Here is a 23,321-nt window from a genome sequence, read left to right as displayed (position 1 = left end):
TAGTAATTTAAGTGTGAATGACCCATGAATACAACTGTCCTCTTCACAGAAGGGGAATCCTAAGCATAACCAGTACTAGAGTTTGTGCTTTCAGTATTTTAAGACTTGTACTAAATAGAGAATTCTTGTTTGAGCTTATGAAGAATCAGAATATAGTTACTTATGCTTGATTCCAGATATGTTTTTATCCATGTAATAGCCATGTTTTAAGAGGAAACAACTTGTAAAAGCTCACTGCACTGCCCACTGCAGCCACTATTAGAAATAATCTGATTTTCTGCATTCATGCTGAAAAATTTTTCTTTTTTAATACTTGAAGTTATGTCTGCCTGGTGTAAAACTTAGGTAAGGCACAGAGAAGGGACTTTGATAAGAAAACAGCTACTGCAGTCTCTGGGTTGCTTCTTTCACAGCATTTCTGGAAAGCTAAGTTATTATTACTCAGCTATTCTATGTGCGCAGTATTCCTGCTTTTTTTATTTTTCTTGGAGGAAAAGTTACTACTTCATTGCAGCAGTTTACAGGATCGTATGTTTTCACTGATGATTGCTACTGAATTTCCAAAATAGAAATCTTTCAGTAACACCTCCCCTGTCTTTTGAAAACAACAACACTATTCCACAGCATGACTTACCGAGTTTATAGAGAAGTTTGTTTGCAAATCATCCTTCATCTTTATATTAACCATATTTGTTCCTGCATGGTTTTTATGCCTAATCTCCCAGCTTTTAATCTGAAGTTTTAAAAGCTTGCTCTTGCCTTACTTAACACACAGCTTGAAAACTTAGCAATGGTTATTTTCATCCCTTTACTTACTCTCATTGAGTAAGGGTAGAATACATCCTTAAGTTTTAACTCATTTTGCTGTCTTAATAATTGCCAAAAAGCCTAATCAATATACCTAACCACTAGTTAGTGTTTTTGCTTTCATCAGAGGTCTTTCAGCATGAAAAGTAAAAACACTTCTCTAAAACTGTACTTTGGTGAAAATATGCTGTACCTGCTAGGTTTAGTGGTGTCAGACAGCAACATAGATTTCATTGATCATGGTTTGGGGAGGGACTGGGTTTGGTTTGTTTTTTAAGAAAAGCTGTTTCCTAATATGAAACACCTCTGTCCTACTCTAATTCACTTACATTTTGCTGTGCATTGTACTGCTTGGATGAAGGATGGTATCCAGTTACTTTATCATCAGGAAACTTGACATAATCATTGCCTCTGTTTTGGAAAAAGATAAAATAAATTGGAAACCTTTCCTCCATCCTTCTAGAAATAGCTTTATTATAGCAATCTGTCAAGTGCAAGTTCAGCTGCAGGCTGGGACAACCACAGCTCCAGCAGTCCCTGAGGTTACACTGAGAGAGTCTTCTGAGCCCTTTGACCTAATGAAGAGGGCATACAGATCTTGAATGCAGGGAGATTCTACAAAATAAAAAAACATTTGTGGATGGCTCTATACAGGCTCCTGTTAAAGAAAGATCACAGAAATGCTTCTTCTACATTGAATGAATAGCACAGTATAAAGAAACATAGCTACAGAATATCCTGTTAACAGTCTTTCTCATATCTAGAGGTAGAATCAGTGCTGGGAAGCTTTTGTTAATCTTCCATCTGGATACAGATTTACTAGATGGAACTTGTTACCTGCATTATATAAAAATGTAAAGCTGTAGAAGAGATGCAGGAGTACTGTGGTGACTGATGTAATATTTTATACACTTTCACACAAACAAGACTCCAGGCCCATTATATTACCAGAAATGATTCTCCAAGGGAATTCTAAAAAGTTTACTAGCTTTACCTTCCACTCTAGAACTTGAGTTATTCAACAGCCCTCCTTTACAACTTTTTCTAATTGTCTCCCTGCAACACAAACTTGTGATCCTGCAACTACACTGGTGTTACAGTCCCTGCTACAAGGCTAACATCACAATACAGGTACGTAGGGCACTTGGCACCTGAGAAGCAGAACTACAGCTTGAGACACAAGGACTCTTATCCTGAACAGCCACAGCTGTTTCCTTCTGGTACAGGCATGTGGATGCTCTTCTTACTACAGATGATATGGTAGCAAAAGAAGTCAGTCCCACTGTGACTACAGTCACTGCAACAGCTAGCAGTCAGGTTTCTGCTGGGGTGAAGACACTACCTCCCCCAGCTGCTTGGTAAGATACCCTTCACAGGGCAAGTTGTAGTCCATCAGTAGAACCCAAGCATCTACTATTAAAGCAACAACAGTAAATAAAATTTAGACTTTAATATAAATTAACATCAGCGATGTTATGAACAGTCAATTTACGCATAGGTAATTAACCACAGATCAGTTTACACACAACATTCTTCACCGTTTAACTGTAATGCTAATATTGCTTTTATGGTGTTCAACATCAAGCACAAGTTCATCTCCAACCTGAACTTGGATGGGCTCATCGAGAACAACTGCAGCTTGATTCCAGTGCGAGGACTCATCGGATGTATTCAAGCTGTGGTCTTCATCTAGATGTATGTGATACCAGAAGGGAATTGCAGTCACTTGGCCAGACTTACAAATTTGTACCTACAAATATTTAAAGTACAAGTTTAATCAGTTAAACCCTTTCCAAAGAAGAAAGAAAATAAGAGTAGTTCAAACCATTCCATCCATTTCAGAGATACCTGCAGACAAGTAAGTGCTGTGTTGGAATTTTCAGTCAAGGTGAGCAATGAATGAGCAGCTCTGTGGAACAGCAGTTAAGCACGCTTCTCACTTCACATATACACGACTCACCTTCACTTCTCTGCTGGAGCTGTTCAACAGAGGGTTCATGAGATCTAGCCTTAAAAGCTCTGCTGGCTTGCTCAAGGGTAGACACGGTAACGTAGAGAGATCCAAATACACACGGACAGGTACCTAAGAGTACATATACCATAACTTCAGGCATCAATAGCCATTAAAAAGTGAAAAGTTAGAAGGCTTAATCATAATGCAAAAGTTTCTAGGAATTGCTGTAATGCCTGTAAGCAACAGTCAAAATGCAAAATACACCCCTCTAATCCCTTCTGAAATGTGTCCCAACAGTCAATAGCATCCTGGCTTGTATCAGAAATAGTGTGACCAGCAGAAGTAGGGAGGTGATAGTCCCCCTGCACTCTGCACTGGTGAGGCCACACCTGGAGTATTGTGTCCAGTTTTGGGCACCCCAATACAAGAGAGATCTCGAGGTGCTGGAGCAAGTGCAGAGGAGGGCAACGAAGCTGGTGAAGGGCCTGGAGAATAAATCCTGTGAGGAGCAATTGAAGGAGCTGGGACTGTTTAGTGTGAGGAGGAGAAGGCTGAGGGGAGACCTCATCACTCTCTACAGCTACCTGAAAGGACATTGTAGAGAGGTTGGTGCTGGTCTCTTCTCACAGGTGATTAGTGACAGAACAAGAGGGAATGGCTTTAAACTGCAACAGGGGAGGTTCAGACTGGACATTAGGGAAAAATGTTTCACAGAGAGTGGTCAGACAGTGGAACAGGCTGCCCAGGGAGGGGGTGGAGTCACCATCCCTGGATGTGTTTAAGGGTCGTTTAGATGAGATGTTGGGGGATATGGTGTAGGGGAGAACTTTGTAGAGTAGGGCTGATGGTTGGACTTGATGATCCCAAGGGTCTTTTCCAACCTGAATGATTCTGTGATAGGAGGTGATGAAGGAGATACTGTTACAAAAGAGTGGCTGTGCTGTTAGTAACACTGCATCTTACGTTATTCAGGCAAAAACTTCTCTCACACCAGTCCTAAAACAAATGTTTTAGTTCATCTCAAGGTCCCCGTCTGGTCACATAAACCTCTCTTGATAACTTTAACAATATGAAAAAGTTTCAGCTCTTCAGTTTTCTTCCAGTTTATGCCAAACCTGAACAGCTAGACAGCTGCAGGCTTTGGAACTGTGCCTAGAAGACACCCAACAACTTCATACCTTGAACTGGTTGATAAAAGGGGCTATATTAAACCCAAGAGTTGGCTCTGTTCCTTGAACAGCACTCTCCAGTAACAGAGACTCTGATTCTACGAGCATCCCGTATACCAACACATACTGTGGGAAAATCTTCCCTCCGCTGTGAAGTAAGCATCTGTAAAATGAGAGAGATTTCACCTCTAAAGCATATCATTCAACAGTAATGAAAGAACATGAAGTACGCTTAAGAAAGGCACACTAGTTCTTCCTCTGAAGTCAAGTGCTCATAAGCTTTTGAATTTGATCCAATTTGACCAGACAGCTGTATCAGAAAAAAGGAAAACTTGTCACATAATACTAAAACTCTGGAACTAAGTATTGTGTCAGTATTGGAAACAGGTGATATTTCAAGACGAAGATAGTGGGATTTATTCATAACACCATCATCTAATACTGGAGGACTGGCAGAAATCCTTAAGGAAATGGGAAGTCAGGAAATACAATACTGTTGGGGGCACTGGTTAAGGAGGCAGCATACCCCTAGGGAGGCAAAACCTGGTGGGAATTTAAGTGTTTAGCTAAAGTTGACAGCAATATGGGAGACAGCATTTTTTCCCTGAAAAAAACACCTGAGCCTTGCTTGGTCTCTTGCTACAGAATATCAGAGTGCTGAGAGCAGCAACAGTGCTGTATTGGATGCATTTTCATGCCAACAGATTTGAGTCTGCATATAACAAAAGTCAGAGTAATTTCCCATTTGTTCTTACAGCAAAAAAACAAGTCATCCAAAGATTTATTCAAAACTTAACCAAAGGTAACAAACATAAGTTTGTCTGGAGTATTCTGCCATCACTAAGCATGAAGATGAACAAAGAAGATTCCCTAGCACCACAAAAGGGGATAAACCCATTTCACATTTACTTTTTTTGCTATCCATTTCCATTATTTTATTTCTCTTGCTCTACATTCCTCCTGTCGTGGGTAACAGCTAGCTTTGTTGCTGCCTCCCTGGCTGTTCTAACACCACATGTTTGTCTTTCAGCACTATCAGTTTGTTCCAACAACAGTCTGACACGTCCATGAATCTGGGCTTTTCTAACCTTGCACTAAGAGCTACCTCAGTTATTACTGAGATGCTGGCTATCCTGGGAATTTCTGACAGACAAAGCAATAAGATCTTCCATTCATATTCTTGCATACAAAATATTAAAAAAAGTATATGGAAGTGAAATCTTGACACTTTTTTTAAAAAATGATACATGCATGCAATGGTTACAGCAGAAACACACTGGGAAGTTCAGTCTGTTCAGAAAACAAGCTCTTCCTGCTCTACAGAACCAACATGACAGTAATTTTGTATTTTCAAGTTTTCACATAATTATTGATTCCTAGGTATACTTTTTTGTCTGTTTATACTGTACCTTGATATTGCAGCCTTTTCCATCACCTCCTGCTGGATTAAACCTGATGTCTCTATAACATCCAAGATAATAATACTCCACAATTTGTCTGATTTGGGTCTCTGTAGCACCACATTTTCATCTTCTAAGTGGCTGAGCCAAAACTCTAATGTTTCCTTAGGGAAATGGTTAGCTTCTGCAATGACATTAAGTGCTGCCTGATGCTGTTCTTTCTCAATAGAACTGTAGGCTCTAACTGGTCCAAGTTTGACAGCTATAACTGGCAGGATGGAGAAGCCTTCAGATACATCTAAAATGTACAAAGGATCGGGAGCTGCATCTAGAGAGCTCTTGTTTTGACTCTCCTGGAGGTTCACCCTACTGCCATGTCCATCAACATCCATGGACTGCAAGTCCTTACTTGGATTTAAAGCCAACAGCACTTTGCCCATGGCAGCTTTAAAGCATTCGTGGTACAGTACGTTGTTCAACAGGGCTATTTCTGTGGATTCCAAGACACATACTTGAGCGTTGCCATCCTGTTTGCTAGTTGTCTGAAGACCAGCCAGAGCGTTGCACAATTCAGCCTCATTGCCCAAACTCAGCATGTCGTCTTGGTCACTGAAGTCCATCCCACACTCTGAAGTCAAAGAAGAAATCTTCTGGATCTTCAAGTAGCAGTCTTGGCAGCAAACTTCCATCACCACAGTATCTCCAGTCTTCACAGAATAATCTTGGCAAAACAGCACAAGAAAAAGTCATACCAGTTACTTTACAGCAAACATCAGTGAAGCTTAAAAAAGAAAGCATTATCTCATTTCTTCATCAGTTGCTACTAGCGTGCATGAATTAATTGTTCTAGCCTGTAGCCCACAAGGTGCAATCTGCAATTGTGTGTTAACATTCACCTGAAACTGTCCCACACATCCATTTATTCTCAAAATAAAGTACTATCTATTTATCATAGAAAGGCTTAAGTGTTCTGTCAACAGCAGAGCAGAACAAAAACATACTGGTAAAGAAACTCCTTTTGCTTTAAAATGCTAAATATTTACATTTTAATACTTCCTGTAGACAAAGGTAAATTTGTAGTTATGTGGAAAACAATAGCTACAGTTTAGAAAGAGTAATTTATTCAAAATAAATTTTACTGGAAGATTTACAGTATACAGCTCAAGATGGTCTTTGGATACTCTCTGTGTATGTTCTAAGAAAGTAAATCCACTGGTACTAACCAGAATTTCAAAATAAAAATGCTACAGTTTGACAAACATTTCTTTCAATGGCAACGTAGGTGAGAAGAGTCTCTTTCCTCCCCTACACTTTCAGGTGAATCAGTCTATGGCACAGCTGTCCCTACTGCCTCTCGATACGGATTTAGGAGGAGCTGCGGACTACCCTGAAGGTAGAGAGGCCTCACAGAGAGATCTGGATAGACCAGAGAGCTAGGCAATCACCAGCCACATGAAATTTCACAAGAGCAAGTGCTGGATTCTCCACCTGGGATGGGGTAATCCTAGTTATATGTATCATTTGGGGGATGAAAGGCTGGAGAGCAGCCCTGTGGAAAGAGAGCTGGTGGTTTGGGTGGGTGGCAAATGGGAGTACAAATCACTGTGCCCTGGTAGCCAGAAGGGCCAACTGTGTCCTGGGGTTCATTAAGCACAGCACAGCCAGCTGGTCGAGGGAGGGGACTGTCCCACTCTCCACCGCACTGGTGCAGCCCCACCTCCAGTACTGGGTGCAGGTTTGGGTGCCTCAGTATAAGGAGGACATCAAGCTATTAGTGTGTGTCCAGAGGAGGGTGACCAAGATGGTGAAAGGCCTTGAGGGCAAGACTGATGAGGAGTGGCTGAGGCCACTTGGCTTGTTCAGCTTGGAGAAGAGAAGGCTGAGGGGTGACCTCATTGCAGTCTACAACTTCCTCAAGAGGGGCAGTGGAGGGAGAGGTGCCAACCTCCTCCCTGGTGACCAGCAACAGGACACGAGGAAATGGAACGAAGCTGCATCAGGGGAAGTTCAGATTGGACATTAGGAAAAGGTTTTTCACCAGGAGGGTGGTCGTTCACTGGAACAACCTCCCCAGGGAAGTGGTCACAGCACCAAGGCTGGCAGAGTTCAAGGAGCATCTGAACGACGCTCTCAGTCACGTGATTTAGTTTAATGTAGTCCTGCAAGGAGCAGGGATTTGGACTCAATGCTCCTTATGGATCCCTTCCAACTTGAGATTTTTCTAAGATTCTGTGAAACAGGACAATGGAAAATGGGTGAATGGAGAGTAGAGGCTGCTGAAAATGACACTGCCACTGTGTGTGTTGGGGAACAGTATTCAAGTTGAGTCCAAAATGGGGGAAGAGAGGTAGGCAGGAATCAGAGAATGGTTGGGGTTGGAAAGGACTTCAACGATCACCTACGTTTAGTTTTGGTTTTGTGGCAGTAGCAGCCAGTAGTTCCTACCTCACCTCCCCCACCTCCCTTTCACAAGTCACATCTTGACTAAGTAAGCCAGTCAGTAGCCCCACTTTTTGGAGTTGCTTCACAATGCATTTCACTCAGTGTAGAAAAAAACCCCAACTTAATGAAACACATTCTCCTTGATCTTAAGCAGGTCCCTTACAGGCTTCGTAGCAGAGTCCCACAAACAAGCCCTGATATAGGGCCTGTGTACTACAGGCCACAAAGATGATCAGGAACCATCTCACAGCTACTTGCTGCTGAACTTCTAAATCTATTTGCTGCCACTTCCTTATCCCCAAGACAACTTAACTAGCTCAAAAGCAAAACGAAACCAAGTTAATGTACCGCAACAAGAAAATTCACAGGACGTACCAAGGAGGCCCTGCACGGGATAGACTGCCTGTTCCCAGCAAGTTTCCTCACTGGGGCTTGTAGATAGAGCATGCTCATCATCAAGCTGTAGTACAAACCACACCACAACAGCATCTAGTATTCCTCTTTCAGTGACTGGCAGGCTGAGCTTCCAGGGCTTTCTAGCTGCAAGGCTTTTGAGCTCCTGCCCAAAGTGGAAAGAGAAAAAAAAAGTGAGAGAGTTTCTTTCCATAAATAAAAAGTGGCTTTTTTATTACACTAAGTCACCCAAATTTCTGCACCAATCCAAGAGAAACAACATTAACAAGCCACTACAATACCAATTATCATCATTAGTACTCACTAGCATAGGAACTGTCTTCCCACATGCAAGTGCAATTATCCACATGACCAACCTTCATCCATCAGCCATTAAAGCAAACAGTCTACATCTAAGAACACACATATTTAAAAACACTGAAAACTGCAAGAAAGTCTTTAGACTGGCAAGGCTTGTCTTATCAGAATAAAAACAGAGCCAGTCTTTTGGGCTGGATTCAAGCCAACGTTTAGGCACATGCTTCACTTAAATCAGTTCTAGAAATACTGTATGTAAGCAATGAATTCGCTCAGAGGTACAGCAAAATCATTACACAACCACGAAGTCAAACATCTTTGAGGATACCTTCTCTGCTACCTGGGCAAGAGGCTCTGTGTAAAAGCTCACGCATGTACAATTTCACTACTAGGAAGAACCAAGATCTCCCCTAAAGAGATCAGGTTATAAATTTTCCAATACTCCTAGAAGTTTTGCATATGTAACAGGAATTAAGTCTTCTTCTATGTACAATTTATTTTCCTCCGTAATTGCCTTCTGCTACCAACATTCACAAAAACAAAAGGCCCAGCTCTAATGTCTTAAATCAGATCTGGCATGAACCAATTAACAGGAGGTCAAGCACAAGGGACCAAAGATTCTCTTAGTCATAACCATTCTGCTTAGTAACAGCCTTTTCTAAACATTTATCAGCTTCCTGATTTGCTTATGTCAACATTTGTCCTCTCTTAAGTTTCAATTGTAAAATACGCAGGGCAAACGAGAAGTTCCACTCTAAGAACATGAGTAGCTCTCACATGCTGCATTTTTTATTCTTCCTTGTTTATTCTCATACTGTGTTCTCCAAGAGTTGGTCAACCTCTCTTCTAAATTGAGAGATGACTGAACAATGCACATGTTAAAACTGCTGGACACTAATGAAGTTCATAATAAGATCTCACTGCTCTTCAAAAAAAGTGCTTTCCTGATAGTCATCTCAACTGGAGAGGACAAGAGCAGTAAATTGAAGCCTTGCTGGCAGTGATCCCCTGGAAGCAAGACAGCAAGAGCAGAAGCATGCATCTGTTTCTCAGTTTCTGGGTAGTTACAGCTGTTTAGAAGTGTATTTAATAATAAAAATATTCTTCCTGATTATTCCTCAAAAGCAGCAGGCCTAAGGTTCTCATCCACTGGTGCTAGCAACTGTAGTGTTACATCCCTATCTTGCGGCACACAGCACAAAAACCCACTTGAAGGCAGTTATTTCAGCCTTCCCTGGTCTCTACCATGCTGCTTATCCCATATTTATTCTTCACATTTGTCCACTGCATAAACCTTTTTCTATTATTTATGACAATTACAGACTTGAACAGCTCTAGCACTTCAGGATGGCAATTTAACCACTAGTGTAGTTAAAGAGACAGCAAAGAAAATAAAAGCAATGATGCAGGAACAGGCAGTAAAAAAACCAAAATGATGCTATGCCACATAGTATCCTCTGAACGAGAAAAAGGTAACTTCCATTAAAAAAAGTAAATGGGACTACAAATAGAAGGAAAAACTACAAAAAGAATGCAGTTATGAAGTTTCCTGTCTTGATCCAGAATTTCTCAAATATTCCACACAGTAACTTCCCATGAAAATTAGGAAGAGTCAATATCCGTAATTGTTGGCAAGAGCACAGTTGCTTTAGGGCCTGAAAGTGAGACTGAGCTTTAATTAGTGGCTGCTGAGGTAAACACTCACTTCCACCCCCAGTGGCACTCACCTGCTGCCAGCAAACACGCACACAGGTAGTACCTGGCTAGGTGCAAGTGTCTGCAGCCTGTAATTAGAGCCACATTTCTTCCCCTGCCTGGGAGGAACTGAGCTGCTGCTGCCACTGATAACAGCACTAATAAAGTAATCAACATAACTCAGCTGCTTTTCTTTTTGGTTGTTTTTCTGGGGGTTTTTTTTGGTTTGGGGATTTTTGGTTTTGTTTTGTTTTTTTAATTTTGACTTATCATCATTATTTCTGTGATCTGTACCAATGTGTTTGAAGCCTCCTACAACTCAGTTTGAGAAACACTGTGGTACCTTATTTTGCCTTTTTCTCAGTTCTGTCCATTTTGGCCTGAATAGTTAGTACAAGTAGAATAAATGCAACATCCCGCTCTTTTTTAAATACATGTTTAGAAAACGGTAGTTTGGAACTACCTTACTAGTGCTAAGTGATTTCTTATCTGAATTTCAATCTTTAGTAGGTAATTCTGCTAGCGTTTGTAAGTATAGCAGGTTTTTTTATTCCAATAGGAGCATAGACAGTTTTTCTTTTTTCACTGCAGTTACTATAAACATTCAGGTGTGGCCATGACAAAACCAAAAAAAACACCAAACAAAAAAAACCTCAGGTTGAAAGTAACCTACCAGTGTTTGGAACTGCCACATTTGCCCGTGACAAAGTAACAAACAGTAACCAATGATTCCAAATAAATAAATTAGATTTCCTCCCTTTACTTATGATATCTTTCTATTTCATGACAGGAACACTCCATTAGTCTAACTGAAACTTCAAAGGAGCAGTTCTGAAACACAGTTTAAAGAGTAACACTGTTCCTCACTCTTTAAAATTATCTTTACATGTCTGCCAGCGTAGGCATCTCAGATGAGAGTAATGGTTTCTTATTGATGCTAGAAGCAGAAGCAACATTAGGTCACAGAGAGATTGCTCCCAGTAGTATACTGAAGAGCCTTGTTTTATTTCATTTTTAATCTCAGGATGTCAGACAAGCCAACTAGGAAAAGCTATCGATTCAGAGACACTGCAATTCCTGGCTAAGCAGTAGCCAAGAATAATTTCATTTATGTAACAGAATCTATTTTAAGCTCTGACTCAATGTTAACTCCTCACCACAGGTCAATGAGCAAGAAATACACCAGAGATCAGATGTATCATCTTTTCAGCGTGCTCAGCTGCGAGCGGCTGAGGTCCTTGCCTTACAGTTCAGGCCTATTCAGAATATGCATACAACGTATTTTGTGCAAAATACACAAAATAATGCTACCATATTTTAGAATGCCATGTAACTGAAATACCCTAAAATACCAAAGGAGCTGAAGGGTGGAATCAAACTGGTTGAATAGAATAAGCTAATGTCTTCATCTCCCCTCTCTTTTACACTTACCCATCAACACCTACAGACATTTTTATGCCAGATGTAAAATACATGCTCTTTTGTCTTCAAGAGTTTCTTCTCTTTCTCAAAAGAGGAAACACTTTCTCTTCTTCAAGACTAACTTTAGCTTATTCCTCTGTCAGCTCCACAACTGCATATATCATTTGAGATGGGTCTATTGCATTCTTTCTCCCCTTCTCTGTAAAGGCTGGCAGTTGTTTGATCTTATGGTGAGCTAGTTTAGTTCCCTAAACTATGCCAGACAAAGAACTCCACCTTCAAAAACCTCCTGATGAATCACATCACCACACAACCAGACAAGTATCAAAACCAGCAGAGGATTTCAGTGCAGCCCTGACAACTTTGCACTTGTGAACTGTTCTGAAATTGAACCCGGAAAGCAAATAAGATACGGGGCTCTCATGATCCATAAATAGATTACTTATAAAGGACATAAAAACCAAAATCGTTACCTGCAGGTTATTGAAATCTACTGTCATTACTTGACAGGGTTCTGTCAGAGGTACGTAACCTCCAGGAATACGACTGAGCTTCTCCGTGGTGTAAGGTTCGACAGTTTCCTCTGAACCAGCAGAAGCATATGTTGGACTAAAAAACTGCACTGAATTTGATAAGCACACACCAGCAACTTCTTGCATTTCCACCCTGGGAGTAAAGGAGAAAAGGGAAGAAATGAAACTTCTTCATAATATTCATAATCTTCATAAAATTTGACCAAAAAACCCAAGAGAAATTCTTCCCAGACTGGCTAAGTATTTTTCAATGTACAGAGTTTAAGAATAAAAAAACCTGAAAAATAGTAAAAACAAGCCTGTGAGCTTTTTTTTATGTTCACGGCAGCTCTAAAGCACAGAAAATGCACATCACTCAAGAATCACAACTGAATGCTGTCACTAGAAATTGAGAAAAAGACTAGTATGTCCTTTGTCGAAGGCCACAGACTTTTGCTCCCTAAAGTACCATTCACTGAGTCTTGACAGAGAACTAGAAAGAAGAATATACCCTATGATAGCAAGAAAAAAAAATGAAGCTTTTCTTCTGCTGCTGCATAAGACAGATAATGAAGGTGTTTCCTTCAGGTGAACAGAATAGTCAGAACAAAGACAGATAAAGATGCAATACGAAAATGCATTTTTGGAGTCTCTGACAAAACTTCCCTTTTGCAGTACTTTTTTACATAGTGATGAAGCATAATTTGTGCAGAGTAAGCAAGCAAATCTACATTCTTACAGTGAGATCTAGCACTCAGAAGTTCAAGTGACAACCAGTTAAATTTCTACTTCTATAGCTATTATTAATTCTGAATCACTTTCTCAGGAACGTCCCCTCCCTGCAAAAGAACTCCCTACAACTAAGTATGACTAGACAGGCTGTCTGATAACATTCTTATCAGATATGGTCACCTCCTTGAAGCTCCCAAGCTCAGAATTGAGTAAATTGCCTTCTGTCATAACCTGGATTCTTAGGCAAATATATTTTGACCATTATGCATAGCTAAAATACAAAAATGAATTGGACTCCATCTTTGGAGCAGATTCCCTAGCAATAAAAGTATATGTGACATATAGAAAGCACAAGTAGTAACAACTTCACAATAAATACCAAAAAAACACAACAACATTATCAACAATTACAATCTTCTCACCTGCTCAGTGAGGTAACTTAGATATTTTAACAAGGATGAGAATGTATTCTCCTTCACTTGAAACTGAATCCATGTATTATTTTTAGAAGAAATACTACAACTAAAACAAAAGAGCTGCTGTACGAGGCCTCTGTTGTGGAAGAGCACAGCAGATTATTATATTATCATGAACCCTTCTGGCTTCAATACATAAGCACAGTAGGGCCACTTTGTTGCTGCTCTTTCTGGGGCCTAATGGATTAAAAACTAAACATTAAAAAAAACCTTAAACCTGTAATTCTTACAGTGACTTAAATTAGTAAATTAATCCATGTTCTGGCATATTTTATTCAAAATAACTACATGTAGAGGCACTAATGTAGCAGACTTATGTTCTCCTAGAATATTCTTTTACTGTTACATATGACTCTTGAAAGGTATCTAGTTTAAACTTGAAAAACAATATGTATGCTCTGGTATCTTAAAAAGTTTTGTGGAAGTCTAAATTTATCTAAATTTATCCTTAGTAGAACTCAAGTCTTCTCACAAGTTTGTCAGTTCATTTTTTCTTCCGGAATTAAGCACATTGCACATGGATGCGAAACAACCACTTCAAAGAGAGAGCAATTACTTTAGGAGAAAATTTAAAGCTAACCATAAAAAAAAAAAAATATGTAACATCACAGCAGAGTTCAGCCCTATAGTCATTCTAGGGAACACAAGCAATGGGTACAAGCAGCACCAGCTATAGTAGAGAAACATTACAATTATCACTAAACATCAAGTAATAAAGCTACAATAAGGGGTAAACCAGCACAAAACTTTTTGTAAAGTTGGCTTAAGTGCACCAAAAATAGAATTCCAAGAAAACTGGTTTGATTTTTCTAGAATTTCACTATATCCTAGGAAGAAAACCTAAAAACAGAGTACAAGAAATGCAGCATAACTTAAAATCGCTAAAACAAAAGGACAGAACACAAAGCAGAAGATCAGATCAGACACAGATGACTCTGATATGCAAGATTATCAGCAAATGGAGTGGAAGGGGATTCCCTCCCTCTGCAAGATGAATTAGCATTTGATGATAAGGTTAATAACACTTTTAAATGTACTTCAGAAAAAGACCAAACTCCAGTATTCATAGATTTCTGGGCTCTACATCTACTTATAACCACTCAAAAAAAGTAAATCATGATGAAAAGCTCAAAGAAAAGTTGTACAATCAATACAAGATAAACTGTTCTAGATGATAGAAAAAAAGCATGAGAAAAAGAGATACTGTCACACTGCTATTTCATTAGGCACCCTGATTATAAAAAAAAACTATCCAAACCCTAAAGTTTTGCTGTAGATCATCAAAACACTTAAGGAAGTGTGGAGACATGCACACCAGAATAATTATTCAAGGAGATCTGGATAGCTTAAATCTGAGAATAGGCAAGTGTTTTACAAAAAGCTTAATAGCACTTGTTAAAATAGACTTAAGACAGCAAAAAAGGGATCTCAAACTAAAAAGGCAGGAAATTTTTAGAGAAATATTTTTCTTCTTCCTACAGCATATAATTATTTTGTGGTAATCATTTCAGTCCTGCTAGTCACCTGACCTTAAGCTACACTATTAGGATGCATTCTTAATTCAATAATCCAAAATACAGTACATTAACTTTCATCCTGTTTACGTTTTGTAAGGAACAGTCAATGCCGTGTTTCAAGGCAAAAACCTATCTTCTAACTGATGAATAATTAACTTTGCCTAAAAGAAAGTTCTTCTAATCATCTACCATGGGAACTTTTGTCTCTTTCTGACCATTGTCTAGGTCATTAGAAAAACGACTGATGCAGCCTGGCTGTTTTTCATCCAGTACACTAAAGCTCCTGTAAAAGTTATGTTTTCTTTAATCTGCAACGAAGATTAATCCTAAACAAAATACATCAGGTCCACACCTATCAGGGAGAAACTGTCTCCATACAGTGATACTGTTCTAGAAGATGAGCATAAAAATGAATATGAAAGCAATTGATACAAGTCAGAACTGGTCTCAGCAAAGAAATCCTACTGTATGCTTGTTCAGAATTAGGCAAGGCATGTATTCAGAAAGATAATGCTAGGTGGGGTTATTAACACTTAGGCTTTACAAAATCCTGTCCTCATCTTCTGAAAGGGTTACATCCAGCATTGAGGTGTGGAGCAGATTATAAAGAGGGTAAAATGAGGACAAAGGCCAAGTGTTAATCCAAGAATCTCCAATACAGAAATTGAGAAATAATTTTTTTACTATTAAGGAATTAAATTTCTTACATATGTGTTGTATTTCAGCATAACTGAAAATCAAGAGTTTCTGATGAAGTGATCTAGAAAGTCTGAACCTTAATGGGGGGGGACAGAGAAGAGCCTGGAAAAGGGGTGGGGAGAGTGAGAGCAGAAATCTAAACAGTGAAACAGATAATCAGCCATTCAAAAACAAAAAAAAAGATAACAGTAAATGAAAAATACTCAGTAAGACACGGCTGTCTCTCTTCCCAAATAACAAATATGGGTTCAGACTGTGCTAGAGTTTAAACTTACCTGTGATGTCTACGTATCTCTTTGCATTCCACTGCCATCCCAAATATTGTAGCACTTGCAGGAATAACTCTGCCATAGTCTCCAGTACTGACATCTTGATTTTTAGGCTGTGGAAATATGAACAACAACATGCAATGAGACAATAACCTATTTCTACCATTACTGCAAAGCCTAGGTTACATATTAATGAGCCATTTGAGATGACAGTCAAAACATCAGTAAGTTCTTAGCGACTGGCAAAGATTCTGGTCTTGTCATTCCAACTGACCATTAAAGGAGTTAAATACTGTGTTTCAATATATCCATGCATCAGCTTTCCTCTTCAGTCTACTACTTCCTCTGTGTAATTCTAAAAGTGTTTTTTAATTTGTATTCTGTCAGAATATATTGAAACATTTGAGGACGTTTCCTTTATGTGTCATTCCTACACTTAACACTAGAGGTCATCAGTTTCACTTCAATACAATAGCTCTCAAACAGATAAGACTTTTTTTAAAATTAGCTGGAATCAAGGCAACATCAAAATAAAGAAGTCCTCCTATTTCATAAGGCCTAACAGAGGTTAACCCATATAAGACTCGTTGTCATATTACTTTGCTTAACATATGCTAGCTAAAATGCAAAATAAAGTAAAATCCAAAACCCAGTGGAATTGTTTAGTCTTCAAAAAAAGTTCAAAGTCAGCAAAAATAAAGAGCATAAGCATATGGCATATTTATCAAATTATAATTAACTGTTCCCTAGTGTTATGATGAGAAAGAACTCTACCACAATTCAGCATTTTCTACTTAGACTGACGTGGCTTTCTGCTACTAGTTGGTACCCAAAAATGACCAGGTTGTAGTCAAAGATGCAGGAAAACAGTGCCTTTAAAACACATGCAAAAATCTCTCCGGTGTTACTTACAAAGGGGGGTGGAAAAAAAAGAAGAAAAAAAAAGGGAATGAACAGTGATCAACAGTGAACCATCTCTGTATGATGGAAGGTTACATCAGGGAAACATGCATTGCAAGTACCTGTCTACTGGGAACACGAGCTCATGGAAGGACGACGTATGCAGCTGCCTCACTGCCTTTCACCAAAAACAAACTCTTAGAACAAACCCAATGACTCATTTTTAAAATATCAATAGGTATGAAACATTCACAACAGCTTTTCATTCACGTACATCTATGAATGCGTGCACATGCTCACACACACATATATACACACAGATATATATCAAATAAAACAGGAAACCCATTTATACATACCCACATGACATACCTTCGGTTGTAAAAGAAGATGTTCCCAAGCATGTATCAAGCTCTCCACAATCCCCTCTCCAAATAAACCAGCATCAACTGTTTCTGTGACAACCAAGGAAACTCTAGAAAGAAAGAGACCGCCATGAAATATAATGTATAACACACATTCCTGTTAACAATCATTCTTTTAAAGAAAAAAAACCTCACTTATACCCATGTGAGATCAGAGCAAAACTTGTTCTGAAGTTTCAATACAGACTGGCAATTTAATCCTTCCAACAAATTACGTGTGTTGAATTATTGTTAAAAGTTATTCAAGATGCAGATAGAAGAGAAAAAATATTGAGCAAGAGTTTACCATAAAGCTTCTTGTTCAGGATTTATAAATAAATTGTGTAGGAAGAATCTAGCCAAAACAGGAAGATGTTTCAGCCCGGGCACACAGCCAATGATATTGTGGAATATGTATTTTGTCTGAATCTTGTGCAAGGGTATGCATTCATGCACAAGTGTTAAAAAGGAACTAAAAAAAACCAACTATACTCAAAGCACAATAAAATTACTATGCAGACTAATGGACCCTAAACTCCTTTGGATTCAAACCAAAAAAAAATACAGCATGATAAGACACTTCCAGAAGAGTAACAATTTATTCCTGACAGGTGACATCCAGTCATCACATACACTAAGTGGATATATATGATCAGTTACTTAGCTCAGCTGACACAATCTGACAAGGCTTGACTGGCATGCTAAACCATGGGAGCGTCATCATTTCAGATTACGAGCCTGTACCATCACCAGACACTTCATTAAATGTTAGTCATTAAAAGTAAAATGGATTATTTCCCTCCCACTTTTAATCTGCATCCCTAGTAGCAGTGAGCTGAAGTGATAAACCAGTCCTTCACATATACCAAACCACCCAAAAATCCTCTCAGATTTCTACCTGCTAGAAATTTACAGATCCTCCTGAAGAACCCTGTGGAATGGGACAGTGAGCAAGAAGGAGCAGGGTAACAAAAAAGCCTAGATCACATATACTAAAAGCTGTAATGCTGATCAAGTTCTAGTCTGCCAAGAGCAATTTCAAGTTGCTGATTTGTCGCAGTAGCTCTTGCAATGCTTTCGAAGACGTTACTTTACAGCAGAAAAAAAAAGCTACTTAATTTTCCAAAGCACATGGATCTGTGCTATACAGTCAGGTGGGCAGCTGTGTATGTACAAACAAAAAGTTCAATACAAACACAAAAAGGTAGTCTCACTGGAGAAACTGCAACACACTTCCACTGAATTTTACTCCATGCTCAAAGCCCTGTGGGCCCCTCCCACGGCAGGGTGCTGACATTCACAGCCTGAGTCAGTCCAGCTACCACCAGCCTTCCAAATGCAAACCACCAGGAACTCACAGGTGGCACCTTTGTGCCTCCAAAACACAACAGAACTCTCCTTAGGGGACAGAGGGGAGAGGAGGTTTTCCCTCACTCCCTGATCAGAAGAGGCAGACAATCTGCAATTTCTGATCTAAGAAATACAGAAGTTGAAGTGGAGTTGCAGGGCTGTGGTATGTCCTAGAAACAGTCTTCCCTTGCAGGCCCTATTACATACCTCCATCCTATTCACGGGCTGCAGAAGTGAGCCACAAGTATCAAAGTGCCTTAAAATTACTTTTATGATGTAGTAATCTAATTTCTCTCTTTCGATTGCTGCAATACAACTGCATATGCCCAAAGCTCCCACCACAGAATTAAACTCCTTGATTTATGACATTGTTGACCTACCATAGAAATTAGTACAATCTAAAGAACGCATTACAATTCCTGCACTGCTCTATAAAACCATAGAACATACAGAGAACCTTCTCACATTATGAGTAATATCATGGGCAAAGTTATTTCCTGTTAAGGTCACAGGGTATTTTCTATTTTCTTTAAGAGCAAATTAAAAATAGTATCAGAGTGCAAAAACGTACCTTTCAGGTATGTGCTTTGGAATTTCTATATCAAGTGACTTCAAATGCAGAAGTTTGATCTCACTTTCCATATTATTTGCTGCTATGACATCACAGGCAAGTTCATACATGGTTTTTGATAATTCACAGGCATAGACAAAAGATGCTCCTGCCTTTTTTGCAAACATACTGAAAAACAACAATCAGGGCTTCTTCCTTCCAGTTTAAATCATTTTAGGTAAAACATGACAAGACACTGAGTTTTCTTAAGTTCTATTTCCGCATCTGCTTCATATTTCTAAGAAAAAAGTTCAACTCCAAAAATCGTCATTAAGTGAACTACTATCTCTTGTGTGAACTCTGATATCACACAAATTGATATCCTCGTGATATGCTATCACCCAAAAAAAAAAATATACAGGTAGCATAAGGATACTCCCCCAGCTATGCTAAATCCACTCTTTATACTAGACTCAATATTTGAAGGCAGGACACACGACATTACAACTCCAAAACCAACATGAGTAATTCAATTTATACAGCAGTTATTGGCACAAAAAGCATATGCAACAAATAATTTTAAAAGGGTTCAAAACAAATACTACTAGACGCTAACCTCCTGACTCACTGACTTACAGGAAACAAAGCTTTCAGAATTTTTGTCGCAATAAAGGCATGAAAAAACATTTTTTTTTTCACTAGCAACCAAATTTTGTTCCTATTAAGTTCACGTTAAATATGCACCTATGACACACCTCAAAATTCCCGTTCCTGTTCCAATATCAAGGACAGATTTGCACCCTGAGCGGACAGCGTTCTCAATTGCTTTTAGGTAAGTGAGGTTCCTCTTGGTATCGTTGAGCATGATGAAGTGCCAGCGTTCCACAAGCCAGTTTGCAACACGGTAAAAATTCTCCTTTGCATCAGCAAAGTCTGGGTTAAGCTTCACTGCTTTATGAAAATATCCAGCAGCTTCATCTCTAAAGCCCATTCTAAATTGTAAAAATGACAAATAAATCGAAAGCATTCATTCAGCTTCCAAGTATCTGTAAATATCTGTGGGTCTGTAAAGGGGGTCTTACATCAATTAAAAGACAGTGAAAATATTCTGCATTAGTTAGATTATCTTTAGAAACACTGACATTACTTTATGAAAAAGAATTCTTTACAGCTCTATATCAAATCACTTTAAAATGCAAAGCTAGTCCAAAAATATCATTGTGTGCACCAGCTTTCATCCACTAGTACATCCTTTGACAAACTAGATAGAACAGGTTTTACAAGAACTTGCTGCAACAATACAACAGCAGCAATCCTGCAATCCAGTCTCACAGATTTTCAAGTCAAGAGAAGGCTACAAACCCCAAAAACACTTTACTATATTTAACTGGAACATATGCAAAACTACCAAATTTTGAGTTGCCAGCACTTGTATTAAGTGGCAATTTTGAAACTAAACTGTGAACTTGAAGCAAGTTTTTACAATACCTATGGCATATTCTCAACTCAGACAGCACTGAAAACAACCCCAAACCTATGAAATGTAAGAAAGATGTATGCTTTGATACAATGCTGGGAGAGTTGTTCCTTAAAACAAAGTAATAACAAAAAGTAAACCCAATTAAAACTATCTGGATCCATGACATATGATTTCAATCTTAAAATTCCAGTCTCAGAAGACTTTAGAACCCTGAGCAACAGCAAAGCACCATGTTATGCACTGTTTGGAGAAAGCAGGAAGAGAATGCTTTACATTAATAAATAAAAGCATGAACTCAAATCATTTAAGAACAACCCTAGACAGTACAATAGACATGACCAGCTTCTTCACTTCAGAAGTCTGTTACATGTGACCTCAAGAAGGACCAGAATTAAAGACAGTATTCAAAGACAGTAATTTTCAGGGATCTAACACGAAAGAAAGGAAGAACTTCAAAAATTATAGGTTAATCACAACAATAGTTAACACAGTGACTCTGAACAACTTTGGTCTCTTTTTTGTTTAGTAATTCCTTAATAAATTTTTAGAAATTATTTAAAGGCAGTGCTTTTAGTTTTTACTTTACGAAAATGGCTTTTACTTTTTTTTTTTTTACTTTTGCTGTGACTATCAACATTAATTTTTTAATAGCATTTTCATTTTTCATAGCATTGGCTACTCTATTTTAAGCCGACAAATAGATCTGCAGTTCAACAGTACATGCTATACAGCATTAAGCATATGCTTGCATTTACTTCTTTTAAGCATATTGTATGTGCTCTGCTGAATTAGGCTTTGTTTATTAACATAAAATACTAAACATAAACCTTACAAAAACTGAATATATATTATTACAAACCTGAAAAGATGTTCTCCCATACTATTACATATCACTTCATCATTCGGATACAGTTCAAGTGCTTGTTCGTAACAGTTAAACAGATCTTGAATCCGTGCCAGAGAATCTAGCTCTTCTGCCCATTTAAAGAGAGTAAACTGAAACGTTTCCTAGAAAATAAAACATATACCACAGAGTTGCTGGTAGTTACCAGAAGTAGGGAACTGAGCCCGGAAAATATCTAGAGATAGGTATCCTGACATGCACCTGAACGCCCTCATTTCCCTAAGCAGCAGCATACAATTGTTTGCTACCATCTCGTTAGTCAGCTCACTTGAAGAAGCAGAATTAGGCACTCAGATATCCACAGTTTCATCACCCAGCAGTCTATACTAAGAGCCTGTGTGTATATTAATGCGTGCTATACTACAAGCCAATACTAACAAGGCCCTATTTTTATTAAACTTTAATTAAACACACAAACTAGAAATGGATCGGTTCCCTTCCCAGAGACAGAGAGCTTACTAAGCAAGTTACCAGCTGTCTCCATTATTACTGTTTTCTGCTTTTCTTTTGAAGACTAAACATGAAAATCAGTTACATACGAGAAATCACAAGCACAAAACACGTCACAAAGCCTGAAGAGGAATACAGTAAATAAAATTGTATCAAGCAATTCAAAGAGCACTTACTTTGACACTAGTTTTTAACTCAGGAGCTAGATTTAGTACCAGGAGATAGTGAGCATATGCAGTTCCAAAATCCTGGTCCTCCAGGCAATGCTGAGCACTCTGCAAAGACCTGGAAACCAACTCTCGCCTGCCAGCCTCCTGGCCACCTCTGTGGTTACAATGAAATTTAGCATTGGAGTTGGGCATTCTGAGTGATGTAAATACTCACTCTTCCTAAAATAAATAAAAAGAGTTGTGTATACTGGGGGCCAAAAAGGTTGCACACAAAGCTGACAGATCAAGCAACATTTTCATTTTCACTGACATTAGTAAAGCCATCCTCCCTCCCCCCAAATCTTAGGCATTCAAAGACATGCTCATCTTTACGTCATTAGCAATTCCATCAACTTTAACATAAGCGTTCACCATTCAAAAGTCAAGCACGCATCACATTTATGTTAGACCAGGTCCTGGAAACAGGCTACACTCCTTCCCTTTTTAAATTTAGTTTATCTAATACATATTTTAGCACATCTTTGGCCAAACAGTTTGGCACACTGGAAATTCACACACTCCTAAGTTTCATCACCAACCACAAAATCTGCAGCTAAAACTTCTCCACGTCAACAATGGTATCTTCATAAAGCAAAGACTCCCAGAAAAAAGAGCTAACAAGCTCAGTTTATTTTACACAAGGCAACTTGCCTATTTTCCCCCTTAAGAAAACGTTAGGGTTATCAGAATCAATATGCACATTTTTATAAATGTGTTCATTACCGCTTTAACTTTTAATGCTTACTTACAGAAGAGGACCTAATACCACCTTCAGGATTTTCAGATGTATCCTAAATCTGAAGAAAGCGAACGTTACATGGACAGGGGCTGCAAGAAACACAGCAACATTACAACCAGGTTTTTTTTTCTTTCTTAAAAAAACCCTAAACAAACACCAGCCACGTCTCGAGCGAGCACCAGCACTTTACACAGCGGTATGCAAAGCCAGGGAGGGCCGTACAAACTCGCCTGCCGTAGGGATTTGGGGGCCCGGGGGCAGAGAGAGCGAGGGGACCAGCTCCGACCGGCGCGGAGCGCGGCGCCACCAGAAAGCCCCGCAGGCCGCACTACCTCCAGACACTGCCCCACTTGCGGGGCGAGCCCCAGGGCTGCTGCCCCGACACAGGAAAAGCAGCGGGGTCGAGTGAGGGACTTCCCTTGCGCTGGGCGCTCCCGGAGCCATCACCTGCTCAGCACAGAACGGGGCTCCCACACAGCCGAGACGCACGCTGCAGGCCGCCGCCATCTTAGGGCCGGGCAGAAGTCACA

At 39.2% G+C, this 23,321-nt stretch overlaps 1 protein-coding gene across 2 annotated transcripts; it reads right to left on the bottom strand.

Moving 5' to 3' along the window:
* Window positions 1-96: 96 nt before the first annotated feature.
* On the bottom strand, window positions 97-23,321 carry PRMT9 (protein arginine methyltransferase 9). 2 transcript variants are annotated; one of them, XM_074867498.1, is made up of 15 exons: window positions 23,239-23,321; window positions 22,802-22,880; window positions 22,020-22,232; window positions 21,349-21,497; window positions 19,765-20,001; window positions 19,031-19,198; window positions 17,078-17,180; window positions 15,812-15,918; window positions 12,074-12,266; window positions 8,148-8,331; window positions 5,340-6,051; window positions 3,940-4,093; window positions 2,768-2,890; window positions 2,411-2,557; window positions 97-1,422 (listed from the first exon to the last, which is right to left on the bottom strand). In XM_074867498.1, the coding sequence occupies exons 3-15, from the start codon at window positions 22,203-22,205 to the stop codon at window positions 1,351-1,353; spliced, it is 2,535 nt and encodes an 844-aa protein (XP_074723599.1). In that variant the 5' UTR covers window positions 22,206-22,232; window positions 22,802-22,880; window positions 23,239-23,321; the 3' UTR covers window positions 97-1,350. The 2 variants fall into 2 exon arrangements, with proteins under 2 accessions (XP_074723599.1, XP_074723600.1); XM_074867499.1 differs by lacking the exon at window positions 97-1,422 and having other exon boundaries at window positions 2,243-2,557.

This window comes from Strix uralensis, chromosome 4 (assembly GCF_047716275.1).
Source record: "Strix uralensis isolate ZFMK-TIS-50842 chromosome 4, bStrUra1, whole genome shotgun sequence".
In the NCBI taxonomy this organism is placed as follows: Eukaryota; Metazoa; Chordata; class Aves; order Strigiformes; family Strigidae; genus Strix; species Strix uralensis.
This window is presented reverse-complemented; position numbering and strand designations above follow the sequence as displayed.

Coding starts and splice junctions, on each gene's coding strand:
- PRMT9 (XM_074867498.1), bottom strand. CDS start 22,205: ATGCCCAACTCCAATGCTAAATTTCATTGTAACCACAGAGGTGGCCAG. Junction 19,199..19,764: donor ACAGGAACGGGAATTTTGAG/GTGTGTCATAGG, acceptor GTTGTTTTTCAG/TATGTTTGCAAAAAAGGCAG. Junction 2,891..3,939: donor CTTTTATCAACCAGTTCAAG/GTATGAAGTTGT, acceptor ATGTACTCTTAG/GTACCTGTCCGTGTGTATTT.